Consider the following 24680-nt stretch of genomic DNA (forward strand, 5'->3'; position numbering starts at 1 on the left):
AGCAAAGAAGGGCATTCAGACTCAGGCTCTCTTGGACTCTGTCCAGCGGTGATGGTTTCAGCGGGCAGTGGCTTTTAAGAAAGATCAGAGCGGCTGTGGCTGGGGCACGAGGGTGGCCGGAAGGGCAAAGGCCAGAGGAGTGCCTTCCAGAGGCTTTGCCTCGAGAGGTGAGGGCCGGCTGTGGCCGGCGCTGGAGCACGGGCTACCCTGGTCGCAGACGCGGCGCGTGGAGCCCGCGGGCGCAGAGCATTGTGGGAAACTCCAGGGCGCCCTGCTTGGTGGAGACGAGGCCCTTGTGGCACAGCTTTTTCTTCGTAAACACAAATCTTTTTTGTGTTTACCCGGAGGATCTGGGTTGACTTTTGACAGATACGCTTTGAGGCAGTCACATCAGCATCTTTACGCGAGTGATGAGGCTTTGGGGGACGGGGCTGGACGGCTCCCCCGCCGCCCCACCCTAAAGACAGAAGACTCGGGGCCTCTCGGTAGTCAGAGCTGCGCCCCGGCGGAGTCGGTGTGGCGCGCGGGGAGCAGACCCCGAATCCAGAGCCAGAAATTGTGGGGAGGCCCCTCCGTGGTGCTTGACTGACGGTCCAGGTGTGTGAGATGGAAGGACCGCGCCACGAAGGCCACGGGCCTGGAGCTGGAGCGCACAGTCCCCGACCGGCCCCTCGGTGGGGTTGGCCGAGCCGAGGCGAGGACGCTGCAGGCACGGGCAGGGTTTCCTTTCTTGGCGAAAGGAAGGTGCCACTGCGGTCCTCTTCTCCTCAGTTTGGGGTACGTGGCTCTCACTCGTCCGCTGACAACGGTTGTGGCTTCGCCTAGAGAGAACCCACGCGCTCGCCGGAAGCGTGTGGTGGCCGGTTCTCCCAGGCTGGCCCCCCAGGCCCCCTTCTGGAACCTGGTGCTGTGCGTAACCACACTCCCATCCGCAGAGCAGGAGGTCACGGGCGGCAGCGGGCACCGTGCCGGGAGAGGGGCCGAGACCGGGCCTGCCCCAGGTGCTCGGGGCCCGGAAAGAGTGAGCCGCCGGAAGCTCCCCTCACCCGAAGTGCGTGGGCAGGTTGTGGGCTCCCCCGTCCAGCAGCTCGGGTTGGATCTTTTCACTGGCTTTGAAGCTCTGTGTGCCCTCTGATGGATTCCTTAGGTCCCCTTGGCCTCAGTTTCTCATCAGTGACATGGGGCCCCGCACCCCCATATCCTCCCCGCCGTGGATACACCGAGCAGGCAGAGCTTCCTCCTGCCCCGGGTGTGGCGAGCGTGGCCCCCAAGGTCCCGACGGCGGAAGCAGAAGTCCAGGGACCTGGCCGCCAAGCAGAGCCACCCACCTCTGGCCCAGGGGCCTCGCCTCGCCTCTTCCCCCTGATGTCCCAGGAAAGGACAGAGAACGTCACCTGCCTCTGGTGGCGCTCACGCAGCTCCCTGGCCTGAGCCCACACCCCCAACTCTGAGCAGAAGTGGGGGTGCCCGTCAGGGGACGTTTGCCCTGGTTCTTCCCGTCTCCCAGCCGAACGAGGCCGGCACCACCCGGAGACGGGCCCCTGTCACAGGACACAGAACCCGGCGGTGACCTCTTATAGCCAGGGTCCCGGAAGACTCCGGAGGCGGGACGGTGAACTCCACTGCTGACCCGCTGCCGTTCCCCAGAGCTGTGTGGCCCGCGACCTTTGCCTCACAGGCCCCGTGACCTTCAGTGTTTGTGCCTGCTGGCTCCCGTGCTGCCTTGGGCTTCTCTGGGGTCTGGAAACAGGGCCTCTAACACCTGCTTGCTCGGACCTTGTGCCACAGCAACCCCCCCACCCCCACCCCAGGTCGTGTTCCGCTGAGAAACGAAGACTGTCCTGGTCACAGTTGGGGAGGTGCCGCTGAGCACGCGGCGTTCCAGAAGAACTTAATTAAGATTTGATTGCGGGATCCATTTTTTAAAAGGGCGTCACCAGCACATTAATAATATTAATAATATAAAGACTTCAGTGGAAACATTTAAGCCACTTAAGGGAATAGAGTGTAGTTAGGTGTCCTGTATCATTCTAAAAGTGTCTTTCCAACACTCGATGTCAGTAATTCTAAATAATTTATAGCTGCGTTTCTGTAAGAGTCGGTAAGAGGAAAGACTACAAAAATGGGACTTTGAGCGCACCGACTCACCCACGCCCCTGCGCGTTCAGGGGGTGACTTCGCCCTGGCTTGGGGGCCGTGGCCTGGGTTCAGATCCAGCTTCCTTACTCGCTTCCCAGAGGCTGGGTCATAACGGGTGGGTCTGCTCTCCAGAGCAGAGGGAAGAAGGTGGCGCCTGGTGGGTCCAGCCCCGGGCAGGAGTGCACGGTTCCCCTGGGTCACCCACCCGGCAGGGGGCGAGGTGGGCCCAGCACCGGCTCCCCTCCCCCGCCCGCCCAGGCAGTGCCCGTCCTCACACAGCCTGTGCTGCTGTCACATGAGCATCATGAGGGTCATGGTGCATCGCCCCAGGACCGCACCCAGTCACTTGGGGCTCCCCTGGTGCCTCCTGAGGTGCCCTGACACCCAGGGGATGCAGTCCCTGTCTGTGGAGAGCCTGCGTGTCCTCGAGCGGCTCCCCAAGGCTGGCGGTGACCCCTGGGGGCGGATTCTGAGGCTGATTGCCTTGCCCAGTCACACCACAGTGAGTTGGAATCCAGACTCAATTTCCTGTGCTTGACCAGCAGCGCCCTGTGCCTGCACCAGGGCGACATCCGCTCCGCCCCCCGATTTCTGCAGGGCGGTGACTCGGTGAGCGTTTGCCTCGTGCATCCGGGGTGCTGGGGTTCGAGCTGCTGTGGTGGGCGGGGAGCAGGACCCCCTCAGCACAGGGGCCAGGCCAGGGAGGGGGCCCGGGCACATGAAGGGCAAGGCTTGTACCCCAAACACAAAGCAGATGGATTCAGGCCCCTTCTGACACGGTCACGCTGGCCTCTGGGCACCAGGGTCCCGTTCCGAGCCTGCAGCCCAGCATGTCCCCGCCGCCTTACAGAGATCTGTGCAGCGCCAGGTGGGTTCTCTGTGCCCTCCGCAGCCATGAAACATACCAACAGGCCAGCGAGTTTTCCCGCGTCCTGGCGAACCGAATGACATTCGTGGCATTTGGTTCCGTGTCCGTGTGAGAAGCAGGCTGAAGTTACCAGGACACGGAATGGGCGCGTTTCATACACGACGCTCGGCTCTGCGGTTCGGGAAGGGGCTGCTTCCCGCGCCGCGTGCCGTCGGTACCTTGTTCTGAGCCGCTTCGCAGAAACCCCTGTGCGGGTCAGTAGCAGGGACAGGAGGGGACGACGCCCACGCGCTACGGCCAGTCGCCTGTGATAAATGGCCCTCGAGCTCCTGCTCAGGGCTGGGGCCGCTGGCCTCCGCCCTCTCCGAGCGGTCTCCGAGCAGGGTGTGGGAGGCCACCGCGGCCTGGGCAGTGCTGGCCCCGCCGAGCACCAGCTGCCAGGTGGGCAGCCTCCCTCGGCACTCAGGGGCTGTGTGCTCTTTAAAAACCGGGTGTGAGTGTTCAGAGAGCTCTTCAAAAGGCTTTATTGTGTTTCCAAAGGAGAGAGAGGGTGGGTGTGGTTAAATGCCAGGCAGCTTCTGTGCAAGGAAGTTGGCTCACGTGTTCTGTGCTCCAGCCTTTCGACCTTGACGACCATCACCCTTGGCCCTCTGATATGCAGAGCACCAGCTGGGATCTCGGACCAGTCTCTCCAAGAGCCACGTCCCACCATTCGGTGGGACGTCCACACTGCTCCCGGTGGCCAACAGAAATCAGCTGGGGGACACGACACCTTCAAGCAGCGTGTGGTGCTTCTTTTCTTTATTAAAAGATCACAGAATGTGTGCCTGTAACAGATTAAAACACACATTACACACACATCCTGAAGCTCACTTCCCAGAGGCTGCTGCTATTAGCTTGGTATCTGTCTGTCCAGAGACCTTCCGTCCCCGCGTGAGGCAGTGTTGTCCGTGTGCGCCGCGAACACGCAGGCCCGTCTTTTTGTTAAGAAAAACGCTTGCTTTGCATTTTGTCCTGTGTTTTTATCTTTCAGGTAGTATGTGTTGTTCACACGATTCCATTTCGGGGTAGAAAGATCGATACCTGTTTCTGTGTTATTCTCACGTGTGGGTATAAATTGTAACTCTTTTGTAGCATAACTTGGCCAACAAATGTGGGTACCTTTGCTCGCTTGTGCTGGTGTCTCTGTGGGATGGGTCCCTAAGGATGGGGCTGCCCGCCTGAAGGGCTGCGCGCTCTGAGCGACGGGGCGGATCACACCACATTGCCGCCCGTTTGTCCCCATTTCGTCAAGCAGGCGCTACCGTGTCCGTCCTGGCCCACGCGACGGATGAGTGCACCCTGCTTCCTTCGACGTTTCCAGGAGCGGTTCCGTCACGGCTAGTAAAGCTGGAGCATCTTTGTGCTTATTTTCCATCCTTCCTCGTAGAATGTGAGCTACTTGCAGTGGGGCCCTGGGTGGCCGTGTCATGTAGCCGGCGAGCTGTGCAGAGCTCAGAGTGCCTGCTGGCCAGGCCGGGGCTTTCTTGTCCGTCCCTTGGGCACAATGTCTAGAACCACACTAGACAACGGGCAGGGTTCCTAGGTGTTCAGTGGATGGAAGTCCAATGGCCGATCTCTCATCCGTTTTCCTTTGGGTGTTTTCTTGGGACTTTGTAGGAACTCTTGATATGTTAATACCAATCCTACGTCGGATACGTGTGCTCCAAAAGTTACATTCCAGTTATATTTTGGGGTTTTTTTCTTTGTTGTTTTCAAAGTAGATAAATGCACGTCAATCAGAGAGCCCCACTAGGCTCGGGACAGGAACACGTGCCCCTCCCTGCCCTGTGACAGGTGACTTACAGAAAGTATACACCAACATGAAGTGGCCCTGCCTGCATTTCTTTATTTACACAACTTGTTTGTCCTGAAGTTGCTTCGTTTTCTGTGTACCTGTTATTAATCCACATGGAGGAGCCCCTGCATAGCAGGTGGTCCAAAGGCCCCCCTGGGGCCCGGGGGACATGCTCCCGGCCCCCCACCCCCCTGGGGAGGCTCCGCCCCTTTCCCAGGACCCCAGGGGCTCCTGCGCGGCCCCTCCTTCACCTCGCACGGGCACAGGAGCTTGCGCCGGATGCGAACGTGAGTCCTGGCATGCTGGCGGGTGTCCCCATGGCTCACATCTGACCGATGACGTGGTCGGGAGCAGAAGCCACTTTCCTGCAGGACTTTCGCGTCTTCGTCTTGCGTCCGAGTGACCGTTGGGGAATCCAGCACCGCTGACGAGGCCCACCCCTGGTGCCCGGAGCTCCAGAACCCTGCAGGGCCTGCCTGGCGAGGGTCGCTGTGAGGCCTCCTGGGCAGCAGGCCTTCTTCAGATGGAGCAGTGTCCCTTCAGTCACCTTGTTAGCGACCTTCCCCGCTCTGCCCTGTCTTGGCTCTTTGTCAATCCAATGTCGGACCTTTGCACTCCCGTTTTCCAAATTTCTCACCTTTTTCTCCAGATGTCTTCTTCTCACACTTGCACTTCTGTCCTGTGCCTTGTCCTGGGTGTCAGGAAGGGGCAGCTGGAGGCACACGCTCCGTCCGCGTGCCCGGCCGAGACGGCGTCGTGGGCATCCTCGGTGGCTCAGGCCCTGCTCTCCTTGCTGGGTGTGGGGGCAGGCCCACACACCAGTGACTGCTTCCAGAAGGACCCTCCTCTGTGCACGCACCACGGGCACGTACAGCCCCTGTGCCCACCTGGCTGTTAAATAGTAAAATGTTCCCACCCTGAAAGCGGTTTACGCTGTGACCGACCCTCAGGGAGAGCGCGACGTTCATAAACTGGGTGTGGGTTAGGGTTTGTCGAGCGCACTCTTCGTCTCGGCCGAAGGCACTTCCTGCCCAAGGAGGGGCGGGTGCTGGGGAGGGGGTCGAACTTTAAGGCAAGATGAGGATAGCTTAGTGTGACTTAACCTGTCATTTACCTGATCGCCTCCCGGCTCCCCACGTGCCCCTGGCGGAGCAGGCACCGTGTCCGTGGATCCGGTCAGCGTCCTCTGTTTCGTCAGCACACGGCTGTGATCCACGTCTCCCAAACACCTCCCTCAGGCTCTGGCTCTCGGTCTGCCGCGGCTCTGTTCGAAGGAACACATCCAGGCGTATCCTTACTCCTCCCAGCCCCGTTGGGAGCTGGCATGCGTCCTGAGGACCTCAGAGGCCGGCAGGAGCTGCTCGTTGGGGGCCTGTGGGGGTCGCGCAACCCTGCACGTGGCGGGTGCGGTCTCCAGGGTCCGCTGTCTCGCCGATGGCCTGCCGTGCAGAGCGGCCTGGGTCACACGCTTTCGGCAAATCTCAGGAAATATGCTTAGGAACGGCTGGAGTGGGGGTCACCGTGTCTCCTCCGTGGGGTCCGCACGATTCGTTCGAGCTCGCGCAACGCCTGGACCCGCGGCTGCCGGAGAACGTGCCTTCTCCAGAGCAAAGGAAGGGCAGGCGGGCCTTTGCTGCACCTCAGAGCCCTTCGCAGCCCGGCCAAGGTCCCGGGGCAGGCGTGGGGGGCGGCGCGGGGGGGGGGGGGGAGGCCGGCCCAGAACCTACACTGAGAGGTGACTGCCTCCTTTCCTGCCTGGTCCCCAGCCTGCTGCTCGGCCCCTGGTCCTGCACCTGGGGTTCCAGGGGGAGGCGGTCCCGGGCGCCCCAGAGGGACAGGGAAGGGCCCAGACCGGTGTGTGGAGCCCTTAAACTGGGCTGCGGGCGGGGCACACCCCGCTCAGTGTAATGCCCTGCTTTCATCTTAAATGAGACGTTTGACATCTTGAACACAGTGTCCCTCGTTTCCGTTCTGCGCTGGGCACCGCACATGAGATGGGGGCCCGCGGAGGGGCGGGCGGGGGGAGTGTGCCGAGCTCCCAGGAGGCGGGGCAAGTCCTTCAGACCGGCCTGACTTTCATGTTCAAGCACAGGCAAGGGGGAGACCAGCAAAGAGACAGATGAGCAGAACCCTTTCAGGGGCCACCGTGAGGGGAGTGTGGCCTCCCACAGTCCGGACAGGGGGGCCAGCAGCCGCGTGCGGTGGGAATGGGCTTGGGGCCTGCCCGGCACAGGCTGCGGGTCACAGGGAACCTGGGGTCCTCGGGGAGGATGGTCCCGGCCGGTGCCGTCGCTCGACCAGGTGTCGGGAGCGTGGTGACCCTGCCGCCCCCACCCCCGCACCCCATGTCCCCAGGCGCTCCCCGCCGAGGGCCGCGCTGCCCTGCGGTCTCGGGGGCAGCTGCCGACCCCTCCTCGGACAGAAGGTTGTTGAAAGGACCGTCGGCGTCCTTCTAGCAAAGACCTTGGTGGCATGAGAAGAGCTGCTGTTTTCTTGCCTGTTAGCCACATGGGGTCGTGGCCTTTTTCTCACGTTAAGTAAGGCTGAGAAACTCCGCGCAAACCCAGAAGCGAGTGAAACACAGGAGTCTGCATTGCCCGCAAAACAAGTGTGAAAGCAATGAACGTGGATCCTCCCGCCTGTGGAGAAGGTGAACCCCTCCCGCTTTTCTTGGCCGCGGAAGTCCTACAAGTGGACGGCACCCGCTCTAAGCCCAGATACTGCAAAGGGGAAAGGGCCCCGTCCCTGCCTCACACCCTCCAGAGCAGGGGGGCCATCGGGAGCATTCTGGCAGCTTCTTCAAACACACCTTCGATTCCTCCGGGAGGCTGCACTCAGGTGCCCGGCCGTGCCCTCCGCCCTCCAGGGCCCACAGACCCGGCCTCCTTCGGGGAGTGGGGTCCCCAGGCCACTGCCCCGCCCTCCACGCTCCCCAAGGGTCGGAGTCACGGTGCCCCTGAGATGCACGCGTGGCCTGCTTCTTAAAACCCAGTCGTCTTAGTTCTGATTCCAGAGGGAAATTCGACTGCATTGCGTGGCACTCTGGAGAGCAGTGAACTTCCTGTTCCAGAAAGATTAAAAACAGCAGGGGTGCTGATTAAAAACAAACAAACAAAAAGGTAAAAACGAGCTAATCTGCAAACGCACAAGTCGTAGGAACTTGAAAGCAGTCAAGTAAAACCCCAGAACGCCAGCGTCTCCCGGCGGTGCTCTTACCCCTGTCCTGGCCCTGAAAGCTGGTGGCCTCGTGGAGTTGGAGATTCCTGCCCAGGTGTCCGGACGGGGCACCTCTGGGTGCAGTAAGGCACTGCCCAGGCAGCTCACACTGGGGTGCCCCCCACTTCCCCAGAGGTGCAGCCTGATTGGTACGCGGGGTGGTCTGGGCTCCGGGTGCAGAGGCTTGGGAACCACTGTGGGCTCAGATTTGCAGGTCTGCACAGCACAGGGCCGTTAACAAACCAGACCAAGCCGAAACACCTGTGTCCCCCGTTCAGGTGGACTCTGAGGGAGGTGGGCTCGTTCACCTACACGCAGGTGTGGAGGACTGGTTGGCCTTAGGACCCCATGGCGGCCACTGGCAGAGGTCGCCGGGAGCCCCAGCAAGCAGCTTGTTTCCAGGTGGTTAGACGTGGGAGGAATTTCTGATACGCAGATGAATGAGGAAGTGGAGACTATAGAAGCCGAAACAACATTTGTGGGCCGACGCCCCGAAACGACCAGCACAGATAGGTAACCCTGTCCGAAGAAACGTAGCCGAAGGCGTCCGATGGCCTTTGTGCATCTTGTGGGACTGAAAAGATGCTGCGTAGGCCTCAGGAACGCTGCCTTCGCTCTGCCCTGCGACAACACAGCAGGGTTGAGTGGATATTGACCTGATGTGCATGGTTTTTTTAGCTGCTGGTGAGATAAACTTGGTCCCCGTCGTCAGTGTCTGACTATAATGACGTCTCCTTTTTGTGCAGCCTCTGAACCCAATTTGAAATTGCGGTCCAGGCTAAAGCAGAAGGTGGCCGAAAGACGGAGCAGCCCGCTGCTACGCAGAAAAGACGGGCCCGTGGTTACCGCTCTAAAGAAGCGTCCATTGGATGTCACAGGTACGTCCCGTGAGTCGTGGAAGCCCGGCCACCGCCTTCTCCGCGAGGCTCTGCTGCTGCGAGCCTTTCTGAGACCTCCTCCGAGGCCCTGCGTCTCTGCACGGCACCTTGTCCCTGGGGCGCCAGCCGTCCGAGAGCCACAGCCAGTGCCCTGGCAAGGGTCTCTAAGCGCGCCCCCGCACCCCTTGTCTGCTCCGGGCCTCAGCCACGGAAAGTGGCGTCCACCGGCCCGGGTACGGTCAGGGCAGTCCTGTCTGACATCGCACCAGGTGTTTTCAGGAGTTTTGAGTTGAGGTTCCCCGATCCTGCCCCGTCCGTGGTGAATCACATGGTTGTGAGCTGCTCACCGCCCATCACGGTGTCTGGGCCACGGGGCAGGGGTCCCACGGGTGGGAGGGGGAGAGAGGAGGGCGACCGCTTCACTTTCCTGGTGAGCGTTGCTCTCGGCCCCCACCTAGCGGTGGACACGCAGAAGTACGCCCCCGGCAGAGCCCGGGCCTGAGGGGCGCCCTCCTTCCTGCGGGTGCTGCTCCCCTCTTCCGGGCCGCACCCCCCACTGCAAGGGTGCACCTCGCTTCCAGAGGGCCCACCCCGGCTCCAGGCGCATCCCACTTCACGAGGGTGGGCCCCACCCTGAGGCTGCGCCCCACTGCAAGGGCACACCCCAGCCCGGGGTGTGTGCTCCCGCTTCCTGCGGGCGCCCATCCACACGCCCGAAGTCAGCACCCCGAGAGAGGCGCTGCTCAGAAGCGGCTTGGGGGCGAGGCAGGCGGGAGCCGTGTTTGCGGCAAGCACAGGGCCTCCTTTGAGAGGCAAGGCTGTAGGTAGCGGCCTGTCAGTGGTAGGTTCTCAGGGCCCGAGGAGGGGGCTCCCCGGGGCTGGTCCCCGTGTGGAAGCGGCTAGTGCCGCGCACACGGGTCGGAGCTCCAGCGCCTCTGAGTTAAGGTCAGAGCTCTGTGGGGCCCTCCTGCCCTGTCCCGCTGCGCTCCAGGGCCCGTTAGCCAGGGAGACGCCCCAGACGTAAGCTCCTGCCTCTGAGCGTTTGTGTGAAAAGCCGAGGCTCTTCGTGTCTCGGCACAGGGTTCTGTGCTGGGTCCATCGAGGACAGACGGGCCTCGTCTGAGGAGAAGAGCGTTGTCACTCGGAGTCCCGGAGTCTCCCCACCTGGGGGTCCCCTTTGAGGCTGTGAGTGCAGCTGTGTTTCCTCTGACGGGTGCCCGGCGTGGGCCGGCCGCCCTGATGGACGGAGGAGCCCGTGCGGTTATTTCTGGCCACGGGCTTGGTGAGGCGGGGCCGTGGGCAGGCTTCTTCCTGAGCTCCGGCTCTCGTGTTCACGTGGTCAGCCCGTGACGGTTTCATGCTGCCGTGAGTCCGCACCAGGTTACACGTAAAAGTGGGGGCACGGGTCCTCGCCTCCACGGAGCTCAGGATCCGACTTGAGAGGCCAGACCGTGCCCGCCCCAGCCGACGGGTCCCGGGTTGTGCTACCGCAGAGGAGTCCGGGGCGGGCAAGGCCGGGGGGCGCTGGCGGATAAGTGCAGCTGGCAGAGAGACGAGAGGAGATGGGCTTCTGGGCCCCACGGACCCCAGGCAGCCGGGGTAGAGCTGACTCTCCAGAAGGCAGAATAAGGAGTTCAAGGAAGGTGGTGAGGGTTCTGCAGCAGGGGCGCGTGGCGGTGCAGAAGGAGGCCCACCGGTGTGTGTGTTGGGGGGGGGGCGCTGGGGTCCAGGTGGGGGCAGGGCCGGGCTGCTTCTCCCCGGTGGTTAAAGCCTCGCGTGCGGCAGGAGCAGAGATCTAGCCGGAGCCGCTGCTGCTCACTGTGGGGCGTGTTTCCTTCCAGTCTGTCTTCTGTGTGCCCGTCCCGCCGCCCAGCCCATGCCACGGGGTGCCCCGCTTGTGCTGATGCGAATAACACGATTACACACTTGTGTTCGTTTCTTACACCGCTTTCCTGCAAGCGGAGCGAGCAGTAATCCGCGTAGTTGAGTGGGAAACGGTTGAAGAGCTGGACGTGTATCTTTATTGCCCCAGTTTCTCACCCGCTTGCGCAAGAGGGTCTGTGTGGTGACCCTGCAGGGGACACACGTTTGCAGGAAGTCAGTGGAAGCTGGCGTGTAGTCTGGGACAGGAGCAGCAGGGATGGCGTCCAAGGCGGGGCCCCGGGGACCGCCCCCGAGGGCCAGGCGGCCTGGAGGAGGCGGCTCTGCCTTGTGCACAAAGTGTAGCAGTTCCTCCCCCCCCGGCCCTCCTCAGCGGCTCCCAGTCCCGTGACGTATAAGGAGCCGTGACCCCCGGTGAAGAAGTAAGCCCTGGATTTGGCGTGGGGGCAGCAGGGACCCGGTCTGAGCTCACGTCACTGTCTGGGAGGCCTGACCGTGGCCAGGCTGCCGCGGCGAGCCCAAGCGGGTGTCGCCGGGCCGACGGCCGGTCGGTCGAGAGGGCCAGGGACCCCAGAGGTCACAGTCCGTGGTGAGGCCATTGTTACGATGCCCACAACACAAGAAAGCAGAGAGAGCTGAAGGGACGCTCCGACAGACACCGGTGGCACGGCGGCTCCGGTGGCGGTGAGAAGGGGGCAGGGTGAGCACGTTCCTCGGTCTCAGGCAAGTCGCCGTGAAGCCTGGGCCCAATTGGCAGGGCGGACCCACCCGTACCTTGAAAGTCACTTGCAGGATAAACTAGTGTGCGATTCCAGGGAACCCCGACCAGTCACAGCAACCACGGGCGGCACCTGCCCTGGGCGTCTGATGTCGCCCAGGAAAAGCGAGAGGCTTTCGTTCCAAAGGAGCCCGGCGGCCCGTGGCTTTGCTAGCGAGCGCGGTAAATCTGACCTCTCCCTATTCAGAGTTCCTTGGCCTCTGTGGTTCCCGGTCTTCTGTTGTCGGGTTATTGCTGAGCGTTTAAGGGCATATCTTTTTGGTGTAGAGGATCATCTCGAGGTTCAAGAGGAATAAAGTCGGTAACGTGCACAGCTTAAAAGGCTCAGGCGGGGCCTCCACAGAGCCGTACGTGTGCAGAGCTCGCCAGGAAGTCAGTAGCAAAACCGAAAATAGGGAATTAGCTTCACAGCCCCTGTTCGGGGACCGCGGTCAGGCTCTTTCATGATGTGACTTGTGCCAGTCAGCAGGTGGGAAGCAGAAGTCCCCGGGAGGCCCTCGGCGCCCAGGCCCGGGTGGGCACCTGCCACGGCCTCGCCCAGAGCCTCTGCGCGGAGCGTGGCTCACGGATGTCTCTCCGCCCCACAGACTCGGCCTGCAGCAGCGCCCCGGGCTCCGCGCCCAGCTCGCCCAACAACAGCTCCGGGAATGTCAGCACCGAGAACGGGATCGCGCCCGCCGTCGCGAGCATCCCCGCCGAGGTCAGTGCGGGCTTTCCGTTCCTTTCTGTTCCCTGCGCCGGCCTGGCGCATTCAGACAGTTGGTTCCCTTGAGGTGACCGAGGTTTGCGGGTGCCCTTCGGCCTGGACGGTTGAGGTCGGGAGGCACCCTGGACGGGGCACCGTTGGGACTTCATCCCTCTTTCCTGCCACTGACCACTGCTTCTCCTGCAAACGTGAGCCCCGTGTCCAGATGGGAGAGCAGCTTCGAACCCAGCCTTTCCTCCTGGCCTCCTTCGGAGCACGTTTTATCCGGCCAATTCAGAACACAGACGCGTGGGCCCATGGGGTCCTAGATGCCTCGCTGCTGTGTGCCCCTGGGGCTCTGCACGGTGGCCGAGAACCGTTGTTGGAAGAGAAAGTGTTTATTGTGCTTTAGAAATACACAGGTTAAAACGTCAGCCAACAAACACACATCCGTGTGTCGTGGGGGAGCAGAGTAGCACGGGCAGGTGGTCAGGAACCCCAGAGCTGGCGTTTCGGAGGCGCCTGGTAACTAACCACCAGCCTGAGACACACGGTCGGGCCGCCGCCCCCAGCTGTGCCACAGGTGGAGAGGGGCGTGGGCACAGAGAGGGTTCTGGAAGCACTTGGCAGAGAGGACGGGTGCTCCAGGGGAGACAAGGGGCCCGGGGCTGGCTGCCGGTTGTGCCCTTGACCAGACCTGGGTGACTTTCCGGGCAGTGGTTTCCAGGACCTTCCTTCCGTGCTTTCTGTTTCTACCTCGTTCTCTTTGCCCCAGCTGCTCATTGCACAAGTGTCCCTGGAGCTCCTACCTCGGGCCAGCCCTGCACCGGGCCCAGGGGCCAGAGGGCCAGAGGGCCGGCCAGCAGCCTGCCTCCACACAGCAGGCTGTGCGGCCTGGGAGAGGCAGGCTCTGGCCGGTGCCCAGGAAGAGCAGGGGAACTTCACGCTATCGAGCGAGGCCACGGGCTGGGGGTGCCCTGCGTGGGGAGCCGCCTCGCTGCGGAGTTCACGGAGAACGGAGCCCAAAGTGCCGTCTGCTTCATGCCGCAGACGGCCCCGCCGAGTGGGAGGTCTTTCTGAGTTCTTTTTGAGTTCCTGCTGACTTACAGGAGGGTACAGTTGAGTACATGTAGTCACTTAACTTTCCCCCTAGATATTTAGCAACGAGTCCTCCCCTCCCGCAGGGTTGACAGATCTTACTCGGGGTATATGGGCGCCAGGGCTGAGCCTTTCCACCCCGTTGTAGACACCCGTGCGCACAAACACGCGGCAGAGCTAAGGTTGGCGCTGGCCCCTCCGCTCCCCCCCAGGTCTCCCCCTGCCCCTGCTGAAGTACAAGTCCCGTGTTCATGTAAATCGAGCTGCTGCAGACTCCCCGATAGGAAAGGGCCATCCCGTTTACCGTCCTCTGGTGGGCAGGGGTGGCCTCTGACGGTCAGGTCCGCCTGGGGGGCCTCTGGGGGTTTCGGGCGCTGTTAGAAGCTGGCCTCTCCTGAGAACTCGCAGGCCTCGTGACGCCCCCGCTGGCTGCAGCCCCTCGGGCGCAGGGCGACGTGGGTCCTCGCTGGAGCGCCTCCTTTCACTGCTGTTCTGCCAGGGGCCCCGGGCCGGGACAAGGTCCGCGGCCTACACACGGCGGAAGCAGGCGCCCCGGGCCTGGAAAGGCAGCTCCCTCCAGCCCAGCAGGCCCGGCGTGAAGCGGGGCGCGAGACCAGGCCCCGATTTTGTGCGGAGCGCGTGGGAGCTGATGAGCCTGTCGCCCCGCGGACGGAGACCCCCAGCGTCGCGCACGCGGGCAGTCAGCCTCCGAGCAGTTCTCAGAAGGCTGCGTTATTTCTAAAAATAAATTAGGTAAAAAAAAAAAAAAAAATAGAGTGATTATAAAGAGGAAATTATAACTTTGCAGACATTAGGACGTTTGCTCGTTTCGTCCCTGGGTGATTACAGCCCAGTGGTGCCTGCTTTCCTTGGCCGTTTCCATCATGTTCTCCTCGGCACAGCGTGTCGATATTTCTTCTACTTGGACCAACAGTTTTTCTGTCTGGGGAAAGTGCTTTCCACAGTGGTCGTCAGCTCGTGACTGTGCAGGGTCACGGTGAGCGAATGCTTTGTAGCCCTGTGGTCTCTCCAGGACAAGATACACCAGGCGCCCCTGCGCGAAAAACGCTCTTCTTCCTGGTTTGCGCTCATGGCGTCCAAACAGACCATAAGGTGTGTGTGTTTCCAAAGGACGCTGAAATACGACCGCGTTAAACAGCACCTCGGGGATCCTGCGAGTTACGGATATTTGCACACACGCCGTGAGGCGGTACAGGCACACGTCTCTTTATCACGCATCACAGGTGTTGCCCTTTCTTACGAACCGAAGACACCAGCCTTCCGTGGAGGAGGTCGCTGCCGATGGGGTGGAAACAGCAAGAGAACCAGAGTTACAAGCGGAGCTTGATGATGGGACTGAATGTGTGGCCGCGGTCTTGGGGGAAATCTTGAACGGAGGAGGAGTTGCTTCTTGGGGAAGTGGTTTCTTGAGGCGGAATCTGCCGCCGGTGACGATGCCGTGAAGACTGTTGACGTGACCACAAAGGATCTGGAAGATGCATACACTTAGCTGATAGAGCCGTGGCTGTGTTTGAGAGGACGGACTCCGGTGTCGAACGATTCCTACTGTGCGTAAAATGGCGTCAAACGGCATCACGTGCCACAGAGAAATCGTCCACGAAAGGAGGAGTCACTTGATGTACCAGACCAACCTCGTTGTTGACTAATTTAGGAAACCGTCACAGCCACCAAGCAGCCGTGAGCATCGAGGCAAGATCTTCCTCCAGCGAGAGGATTCTGACTCACTGAGAGCTCAGATGATGGTTAGCATTGTTTAGCAATAAAATACGTTTGGACTCAAGTCTGTACATTCCTGTAGACATGAAGCTGTTAACACACCTGACACACGACAGTGTCTCGTAAACACAACTTTCACGCGCACGGGGAGACCAGTGAGCTCACGGACTGGTGCTGTGGTGTCTGGGACCACACCCAGCGTCTCCGAGGCGAGCCGCAGGCGGCCCCCCCGCAATCCCCCAACCCCCAGCAGATGAGGAGGCTGTTTCCTCCCCGGGCCGGCACCCGGTGCACCCCCACGTACGGCCACTTGATGATAGCTTTCAGCGCATAATTTTCCCCTCGGATGTGACATTTTAAGGCACCCGGACGTTTCTCGTCGTTAGTTACGTGCCCCACTGCGAGAGGAGCGAAGAGGAGACTGGTCACACGTCCATCACTCCAGTGATTTTCTCGTTACGCAGACTCCGTCTGCCGCCTCCCACTCGCCGGCCTGGTGGCCAAGTCCTTTGTTCCTTCTGTCTGTCTGCTCCGTGGTTCGGCACACTGACCAGGTACCTACTCCACAGGGGGTGTTGCAGCAAACAAAACAGCATCCTTTGGAGGGAAGAATGTTCTTTCTAGAAGCAAAAAGATGTTAAATAGCACGGTAATTCAGATCCTCAGAGAATGCTCCCGCTCCCCCTTTTCTGTCTGTCCTTCCAGCCCTCACTGTCTGCTTTTGAACGAGCAGACCATCCTGTACCTTGTTTTTCCAGCCTAACAACACGTCATCGGTGGGACTCCAACCAATCCAGATTTTTCCCGGCCTCCCAAGGGCCCGGCGCATAAGTGTGGTTCATTTGCTCCACCCGGGACACGGACACGCTGCCCTTCCCTGCCGTGGGCACCACGGCCACGGCATTCCTGGGACCGTCTCTGGTTTTGCCTGGCACCGTTTCGTAAGAGCCACCCGAAGAGTGGAGTTTTAGGATCAAAAGTTAGATAAGTTTTTAAGGCTTTTGACACGGATTGCCCAGTTTTCCTGCAGAAAGAGCGCACCGCTTGATAAACCCGCCCAGCAGCGTGTTTCTGTTCCTCGGGGCCAAGAGAGTATTCTCAGTTTTAAAAATCTTTGCCAACTCGATAGGTATTTAGACATGTTTTTTTGATTACGGACGGTTTTGAGCAATTTTTTCAGGAGTTCTCCCGTAATACTGGTTCTTTGTCATTTGCCTTTGACGAGCACTTTTGCTAATTATTATCTGATCTGTGAGCTCTTTACATAGTTACCTTTCTCTTTCCTACATGTTGCCCATATTGCTGTGACCATTATTTATTATTTGCCTTTTCTGGGAGGGGATTTTTTTTAGGGGAGAGGGGCGGAGAAAGGGAAAGAGAGAGAGAGAGAGAGAGAGAGAGAGAATCCCAAGCAGGCTCAGCATGGAGCACGACACGGGGCTCGATCTCACAACCGTGCGACCATGACCTGAGCTGAAATCCAGAGTCGGATGCTCAACCGACTGAGCCACCCAGACGCCCAAAAGGGAATTTTTTTTTAATCAATATCTTCTCTGGTTTCTGCCTCTGATGTTATATTTAAAATGACATCCCCAACCAAGAACGTATTCTATAACACGTTATCTCAGATTTTCCTCATAGTCTACGATGATTAAACAACGTGAATAAAAACGAGAGCGTCATGGATTGTGAATCCATGTTTCGGGGCTTGTGACCTGCTTTGAAATTCTGTGCCACCTCTGTGCTGTAACCTGTCACTGTGTTTCTGTACTGTAGCGTCTCGGGACTCCGCGTGGCCTGCCCTGAGGCGCTCTCAGCTGTCGTTTCTCGTGGTGTCTGTGGCCCACGCTTGTCGCTGGCAGACTGTGTGTGACGGCCGTCATGTGTTCTGTCCGCAGACCAGCTTGGCCCACAGGCTCGTGACTCGAGAAGGTTCCGTGGCCCCGCTCCCCCTCTACACGTCACCGTCCTTGCCCAACATCACGCTGGGACTGCCCGCCACCGGCCCTTCCGCTGTGAGTAGGCGTCGGCGGGTCTGCGTGGCCAGCGGGGGCGGGGGGGCCGTCACGGGCCCTCGGCCCCGGGCGTCACAGTTGTACCTCTCCAGGGGACGGCAGGTCCGCAGGAGGCCGACAGGCTCACTCTCCCCGCCCTCCAGCAGCGGATCTCCCTCTTTCCTGGCACGCACCTCACCCCCTACCTGAGCACGGCGCCCCTGGAGCGGGACGGTGGGGCTTCACACAACCCGCTGCTACAGCACATGGTCTTACTGGAGCAGCCGCCTACGCAGACGCCCCTCGTCACAGGTGAGCACGGTCGGCTCGGGGCCCAGCGGGGAGGCCTGTCCGCACCCCCGAATTTCTAGCCACGGCCTCTCCCGTGTTAAGGCGTGGGAGTCAATAAACCGAGTCTCACTTACAAAACGAGGTAGACAGAGTAAAAGCAGGTGTCGCTTAGACCTTCTGGAAGCTTCTCCAGAGAGACGGCTTCTCCCGTCCGCTTTTTCATCTGGGTCAAGATGAGGGGGGACGACTCTGGTAGATCGTCAGTTCCCATTCGTGGCGGAAACGTCTGTCGTGTGCCCCGCGTAAGGGACGCTCACACTTAGGAATAAGTCAGGAAATGTGGCCGGAGGTTTGCACGGCAACTGTTCCTTTGGGAGGGACGAAGGTGTGGGGTCTGCTGCGGAACAGGGAAGTACCTGCTGTTCGTCTGCAGCACCCGGCCTCACGCTCGGCTCCCTGGAGGTCTGCTGATTTGTTTGCGGTTGGGATCTAACATGACCTCCTTGACGCTTTGGTGGGAAGTGCAGGTGCGAGCGGGTCAGAGTCCCGACCTGTGGCCACGCGGGCCGCGGGCAGGTGAATGTCTTTTGTGCCCACCGGTCTCTCTCCAGCACTTGGTCCTGAAGAGCCATGGGGCCGGTCTGGGCGTGAGGGGCCCATCCTATCCTGCCCTCTGTGTGTGTCCGTGTGGACGGCGGGCTTCCGTCTGTGTGTGTGTGTGTCTGTCTTTCTGTCTGGGCCCCCCAGTGCTTGAATTCGGGGTCACCGCCCTCTTCAGAGTTGAGGGGGAGCAGAAGCGTCACCGGGCATCTCCCCGCCTTTAAGATGATGGGTCATGAGCACAGGGGCTCAAGGGTTCCATCTGAAATCACATCTGAGTCTGTGCGACACCCAAAGTCAGGGCCCGGGGTCAAGAGCAGTGAAGGATGCCTGAGTTTCTGTCCTGTATCATTTATGTAAACCTACAGCTGACCCTCCTTGTGACCCCCGGTCCCCGAGCGTCTGCTCGTCACCCACCGTTAAAGAGCATTTTTCGGGCACATCCCTGAGCTTCCTGTGAAGTAACGTTTTTTGTTTTTAAGTAGGCCCCATGCCCAGGGTGGGCTTGAACTCAGGACCCTGGGATCAAGAGTCGGCCGCTCTACTGACTGTGGGGAGTAGCCTTTTCCCACAGGACTTGAATGACAGTCTTAGGTAAATCTCACCTCTGATAAACTTGCTGAACTTGACTCCTTCGTGATTGGCCACGTTGCTGCTTCTGCCCTTCGTGTGTGATCCGGTGGCCCTTTCTGTGACAGCAGCTGCCGACGGCTTGCCTGTGGCAGTGAGACTGGCTGGGGCACGACTTCTGGTCCAGCACCTGTTAGCACTGCCCTCCCCGCCCCCGAACCTGCAGGCCCCTCCCGGCCCCCGGACACCGGCCGCAGGTGCTGGAGGCAGGGCCGTGGCCCAGAGCACGGGCTGTCTCGTCTCCGTCTCATCCCAGCTCAGTGACCTGAGAAGCCTTCCCTCGTGCCGTGCCTCAGTATCCCCGTATGTGAAACAGGGGTAACGCGAGTGTCTGCCTTGCTGAGTTTCTTCAGGGTTAAGTGAGGTGTGTGTTAGTGCAGGATGGGCCTGACACTGGTGAGCCCCCTTCAGGTGTTAGTTGTGTGGTCGTGGTGGTTACTTCCCAGTTCTTCCCGGTTCTCGTGGCCCCTCCCAACCCCCTCCCCGTGAACTTGGCCCTGATTCGGGTCTCTGGGATCACCCTCCAGGCTCCACCCCCGCCCGGGTTTCCTGCCCCTCAGGGCCTGAGAAGCCCTCTCCACCCAGAGCACTGCCGTCCTGAGCTGGAGCACTGGCCGCGTGTGGCCCCTGATGTTTAAAGTGGACGTTGAGACCCAGAAGCAAAGTACCCGTCTGGTTTCTCAGTCCCACGTGGGACATGGTGGGTGCCCGTGTGGCTGGTGGCTGTCGGGGCACGTGAGCGTGGCCTATCAGGTGGTGCCGGCCGGCCGTGACGGCCTGGCTGCCAGCGGGCACAGGAGCGAGCCCTCTCCTTCTGGTGTGGCGCACAGGGGTGTGGCTCCCTCTTCGCCAGAGGGGGCCGCCCTTTCCCCCCCCCCCCCCCGCCCCGCAGGCCCGGCTCCCAAGCCGGCTGCCCTGAGGCCTGGTCCCGGCCTGGGCCCTGCCCCCCCCCCCCCCCCCCCCCCCGCCCCGGACGTGGCCCTTCCCCCTCCCGTGTGCTCTGCTGAGCTGCGCTTCGGTTTCACTCCCCTCCTGCTCACCTTCCCTCGCGGAGGACAATCTGCACATCCGCGGCATCGCCCGCTCTCCCGGCCCCTGTACGGGGGCGGTGCGCTGCAGGCCCGCGGTAAACGTCTCTGGGGGCAAAGCGAGGGACACTCGGGGTTTCTGAGGTGGCTTGTGTCTGAGCAGGATCAGGGACAGTCCCCAGGTTCACCTGCCAGCGGCCCTGCTTTTCCGTGAGTGCTCGTGGGCAGATGGACACACGGACAGAACGGCCGAGCCAGAATAGCTGTGTCTCACGAACACTGGAAACAGGCCGCAGATGCAGAGGGGTGAGGGGGGACGGGCGCCAGGGCCGTGTCTCTCCCCGAGCGGGTCCGCGGGATGTCCCACCTTCGTGGGGCACTCACCTTGCTCCCCACCGCCCCAGGAGTTGTCCAGCCGAATCTTCTCCCGAGAAGAGTGACGTGCCCTCATACGCTCCCAGAGGTTGGGTCTCTGAGCGACCACCCGAGGCAGCGGGTGGGAATGGAACCGTCATCTCGAGGCGAGAAGGACACGTGTGTTGTCCAGGCCTCCTGCTGTGTGGCCGGAAGGCACAGCTTTCAGCCCCGCGTCTCCCTTGGGCTGGTCCTCCGTAGTGGGTCTGGACGCTCAGCCGTGCAGCAGGGAGGGCGTAGGGAAGGCTTCCTGGAGAAGTGGCATCATTGCTGAGGCCTTAGGTGAGGGTCTCGGGAGAAGGACAGGTGGAGGGAGTGGGTGTTGCACCTGGTGGACGTGAGGTCATTCTGGCCTTCGGGTCACTCGCTGGGGCTGCCCCCCGCGGGCTGGCGGAACTGGCCGTCTGCCCGTGGCTGTGCTTCTGAGCACGGGGACGGCGGCTGGCTTCCGCAGCAGTGATGGCACGCTCCCCTTGGTACCTGACCTCTCCCAGGAGGCACGTGGGGCTGCCGCGCCTGGGGCCTGGCCCGCGATTCCCAACCCTGGCCGGGCCTCCAGAGCTCCAGCAAAGCCAACTGGTCCAGGCGGGCCCCTGCCGTGCGGGGATTTTCTTGCAGCGCTCAGGCTGTGCCGATGTGCAGCCTGGCACACCCCTGGCAAGAACTTAGCCCTGTCCGGCTGACTGTCACCTGGAGGGCCTTAAAGAGTCCCACCCTGGCGCGTGGGGCAGTGGGATGCCCCATACGGATTTCTAAGGGCACAGGCCGTACTCACCAGTGTGAATTCGCCTACTTCACCCGAGCCCCGCAGCACCAAGGCCAGCACCTCAGATCCGGGTCCGGAGCGCCGGGACAGCCTGACTCTTCGCCTGTTTCCCTCTTGACCCCCACGCTGGCTGGGGAATGTGGACGTGGTGCCTTTGTTTGCAAACTCGCCAACCCTGGATGGCCGAGCGAATGCCGGGGAGTCCCACGTGATCACCGTTGTGCGGTCACCGTTGTGCGGTCCTGCGTGGGCTTCCGGTCGCGCCCCCCCCCCCCCGGTCCCTCTCTCAGGACCGACATGAGGGGCAGGCGGGTGTCATCTGTGTCCTGGAGCCCCGACAGACTTGCACCAGCCCTGTGGGCGGGAAGAGCGAAGCGTCTCCCGGCCGGCCAGGTGCTCAGGGAAGGAGGCCCCCGGCAGCCCGGTCCCCCCTGCCCAGAGCAGGGTCCGCCGGGCGGCACAAGTCGGGCTCTGTCCCTGCACGGTGCCCATCTGGGCACAGCGGGCCTCTGCAGGCAGCTGGGTCACCCAGGACAGAATTGGATCTTCACGTGGTGTGTTTTTATGCGTAGAAGTCTTTTACGTTGTATATACCAAAAGCCAAATAAGGGTCTGTCATCAAAAGCCCTTGTTGATGACCTGAGGGGTCATCTTTAGGTTCTGAATTGGAAACCACCTGACCAGTAATGGGTTTGCCACTCAGAGGTTAGGAGTCCGTTTTCTGCAATGCGACCAGTCCCCGAGTGGGACAGCACTGGAGTTCTGTGCCCCAGGGGGCCCATTGTGAATTTTGGGGTGAGTGGGGTGGGCCCAGAGAGGGTAAGGGTGGGGGCGGGCCAGAACGAGGTCCTCCCGCTGTCTGCCCATGTCCCCATGGGGATAGTGGCCTGTGTCCTCAGGGCAGTGTCCACCCTGCGTGAAGGCTCACATTCATGCATGTTCCTGCTCCTTTGTCAGCCCTGGAAGCTGCTTTCCTTCCGCAGAGCCAGGAGAAGCTTCTGTGCGGAACCTGGGGCGGCCGCCCAGCTGACCGCGGCGGCCCTGCGGTCCCAGTGTCCTGCGGAACCTGAGAAGCAGCTGCTCAGGAAACCCTGTTTTAGCTTCGTGTTTTCCGAGGCGGGACCCACTTGGTGACTACGTCACCTTTGATCCCATAAATGCAGCTTCGTATGGCTGGCTTCCGAATTTTCATCCTCACGACACCTCTGTCAACAGTGGGTGAATTCTGAAACACCTTCTTAGGATGATGGGTTTTTTTTTTTTACCTTTTTTTCTTTTTTTTAGCTCTTCTAGAAACTTCAGAGAGAATCAGTCTAGCGTTTGAGTTACTAACTTTAACTTAGCAGCCAGGCAGATAATGGAATTTAACATAACTTCTCCCAGAAAACAGCGAGCTGGACAGAAGGCGATGGCAGTTTAGGGGGCTGGAGTTGGCTGACTTCTTGAAAAGCTAATCAGAGACAACTTTGCAAGGGTTGAACCTTTTCTTGGCGTCTGCTCTCTCTGTCTGCATACAAAATTGTGGTTGTAATTTTGAAATCTCCAGCCCACGAAGGGACAAGGGAAACAGGCTGCAGTGACCCCCGGGGTCTCAGGGACCCCCCTGGGGGGGGGATGGGCAGGTGTGCCTGCCTGTCGGGGGGCCGGCCACTTGAGCAGTTCCCGGGTCCGTGCTTTTGGGGAGGCGGGCATCTGCTAAGGTCAGGTACGTGCTGTTCCCCCTCAGGCAGGGGACCATGACCCGCGTCAGGTTCAGCCTGAGCCTCGTGGGTTAGTGTGCATCCAGCTCGGGCCGCTGGGGCAGCCCGTTTTCCAGTAGCAGGGAAGGGTTTGTTAGACTTTTGCCCAAAGAACCCCGGAAAGATGGTCAACTACCTAAGCCCACAATTCGCAAAAGAGAAGGTACCGGTGGGTGGAAAGTTTACAGAAGGAAAAAGGTTTGGCATCTGTGTCCCCTGCACAGGGTGCATTTGAAAAGGAGATTCACGTGCACGTTAAAGCAGGATCACATATCCATCCAGATTCTTGAACACTCGGTCCAGGTGCGGGTGCAGGGGAAGCAGCTGGTGGGCATGGGGGGAGGCAGCACCTTTGCAGAAATTTGTAGAAGATTCTGACCGCAAGCGCCAGGGTTGTGACAAGTGTTAACACCCACTTTGTGAATAAAGTCACCGCTTGAAGAGACCTTTAAAGGATTTGATCCCTCAGGACGGGTTTTTTCCCTCACAGCTTGGTTTCTGGGTCGGTTAGGGGAAGAGCCGTCTCCATGGTCTTCTAGAACATGCCGGGCCACCGGGACCTCCGCAGCCCTGGTCAGTGTGGCGCAAGCCACTCCGGCGGCCCCGCGATGCCGCTCGGACCGCAACCAGTCGTTCTAGGGCCCGGGCCTGTCCGAGGGGTCGTGGGGCCACTGCCGGGCGGACCGGCCGCTCCGGAACCTGTGACTCGGAACGCCTGCGCACGGCGGCCCCTGCTCACTGAAGCCCACGCCGGCGGCTCACGGCGGCCTGCGCCCCGGGCTTCAGGGTGGAGCACGGGGGGCCCCCGCGTCACCTTCCGACGTGTCTTTCAGGCCTGGGCGCGCTGCCCCTGCACGCGCAGGCGCTGGTGGGAGCGGACCGCGTGTCCCCGTCCGTGCACAAGCTGCGGCAGCACCGCCCGCTGGGGCGCACGCAGTCGGCCCCGCTGCCCCAGAACGCGCCGGCCCTGCAGCACCTGGTCATCCAGCAGCAGCACCAGCAGTTTCTGGAGAAGCACAAGCAGCAGTTCCAGCAGCAGCTGCACATGAGCAAGGTGGGTCTGCGGGCGCGGCCGGCGGAGCGCATTCGGCGGGGGGGGGGGGGGGGGGGGGTGCATGTCGCATCCGCGTGCGGCCCCGAGCTCCCTGGGCGCCCCTCTTCCCGAAGCGGACCCGCCTTTCTGAGCCCCTCGGCACCTGCGCGGGCCTGCCCGCGGGGTCTGCGTCCTCGCACGGTCCCGAAAGTCCCTCACGGAGGGGGGTTTGGGCAGGAAATAGGGAAGTTCGGTGTGGTGGTGCTGGTCATCAAAACCGGAAACAGTCAGCGTCCCGTGAAGACGGCGGCCGCCAGCCGCCTGAATGCAGCCCGTGTGACCCCGCTGCAGGGTTGTGGGGACACAGTCCCCCGGCACCCTGCCCCTGAATGGCCAGATGCCCAGTGCAGGCTGAGCTAAGGCCCCTGTGGGAGACGGGTGTCCCCCCCCCCCCGCCCCCAGCATGTAGGGCCAGCCAGCACGCCCTCCCCTGCACAGGAAAGGCACCTACTTACTTCCTGTGGGCGAGACAGGCTGTCAGTCTGTGCTCCCAGCTGTAAACCCCACTTCACGTTCGTCTCCCCAGTGCCACCCGTGGCTTCTTAATTTTATCGTGTCACTGTCTGACTGATAGGGTAGGAGGTGTTAGGAAGACGGGAAACACCTATTCACTCCTGGTACAGTCTTGAACAGAATGATTGAGAAACTGGGTAATCTCCCTAGACTCTATTCCATGATTGATTATGAGCGTGAACGACGGGTGATTGAAATGTTTGTACAGCGTTCTCCTGGGATCTCGGGGAGCCGACGACGTTGTCTAGTGCCGTCTGGCACCAGTATTTCTGCCTTTCGTCTGGGAGACGCTGTTCCTAAGGGGCTCCTTACCCGAGGGCACGAGGGCCCAGCTCCCAGCAGCCCTGAGACCTTCCATCCCGCAGCCCTGCTCGGGCTGCGCTGGGGATCGTGGCCGTTTCCTGTGTGATCTACGGCTCGTTCAACCCCTGCCTCCGAGTGCGTTCACTTCACTGACGCCCCCCCCCCTTAGGGCGAGCAGCCGTGCACGGCTGC

At 61.1% G+C, this 24680-nt stretch overlaps 1 protein-coding gene across 4 annotated transcripts in view; it reads left to right on the forward strand.

Annotated features, from left to right (window-relative positions):
• The window catches only part of HDAC4 (histone deacetylase 4), a 250211-nt gene that overhangs the window by 172759 nt on the left and 52772 nt on the right, over positions 1-24680 (forward strand). For 3 of the 4 annotated variants that reach the window (XM_047085760.1, XM_047085761.1, XM_047085762.1), the window contains exons 7-11: positions 8807-8938; positions 12185-12297; positions 17016-17132; positions 17225-17423; positions 23413-23633. In XM_047085760.1, coding sequence (XP_046941716.1) covers positions 8807-8938; positions 12185-12297; positions 17016-17132; positions 17225-17423; positions 23413-23633 — 782 coding nt within the window. The remainder of the gene's footprint in view (positions 1-8806; positions 8939-12184; positions 12298-17015; positions 17133-17224; positions 17424-23412; positions 23634-24680) is intronic. The other variant, XM_047085763.1, reaches the window with a different exon arrangement.

This window comes from Lynx rufus, unplaced genomic scaffold (assembly GCF_022079265.1).
Source record: "Lynx rufus isolate CCGP_SWC_20201006 ecotype Redwood Valley unplaced genomic scaffold, mLynRuf1.p SCAF_2, whole genome shotgun sequence".
Classification (NCBI taxonomy): domain Eukaryota; kingdom Metazoa; phylum Chordata; class Mammalia; order Carnivora; family Felidae; genus Lynx; species Lynx rufus.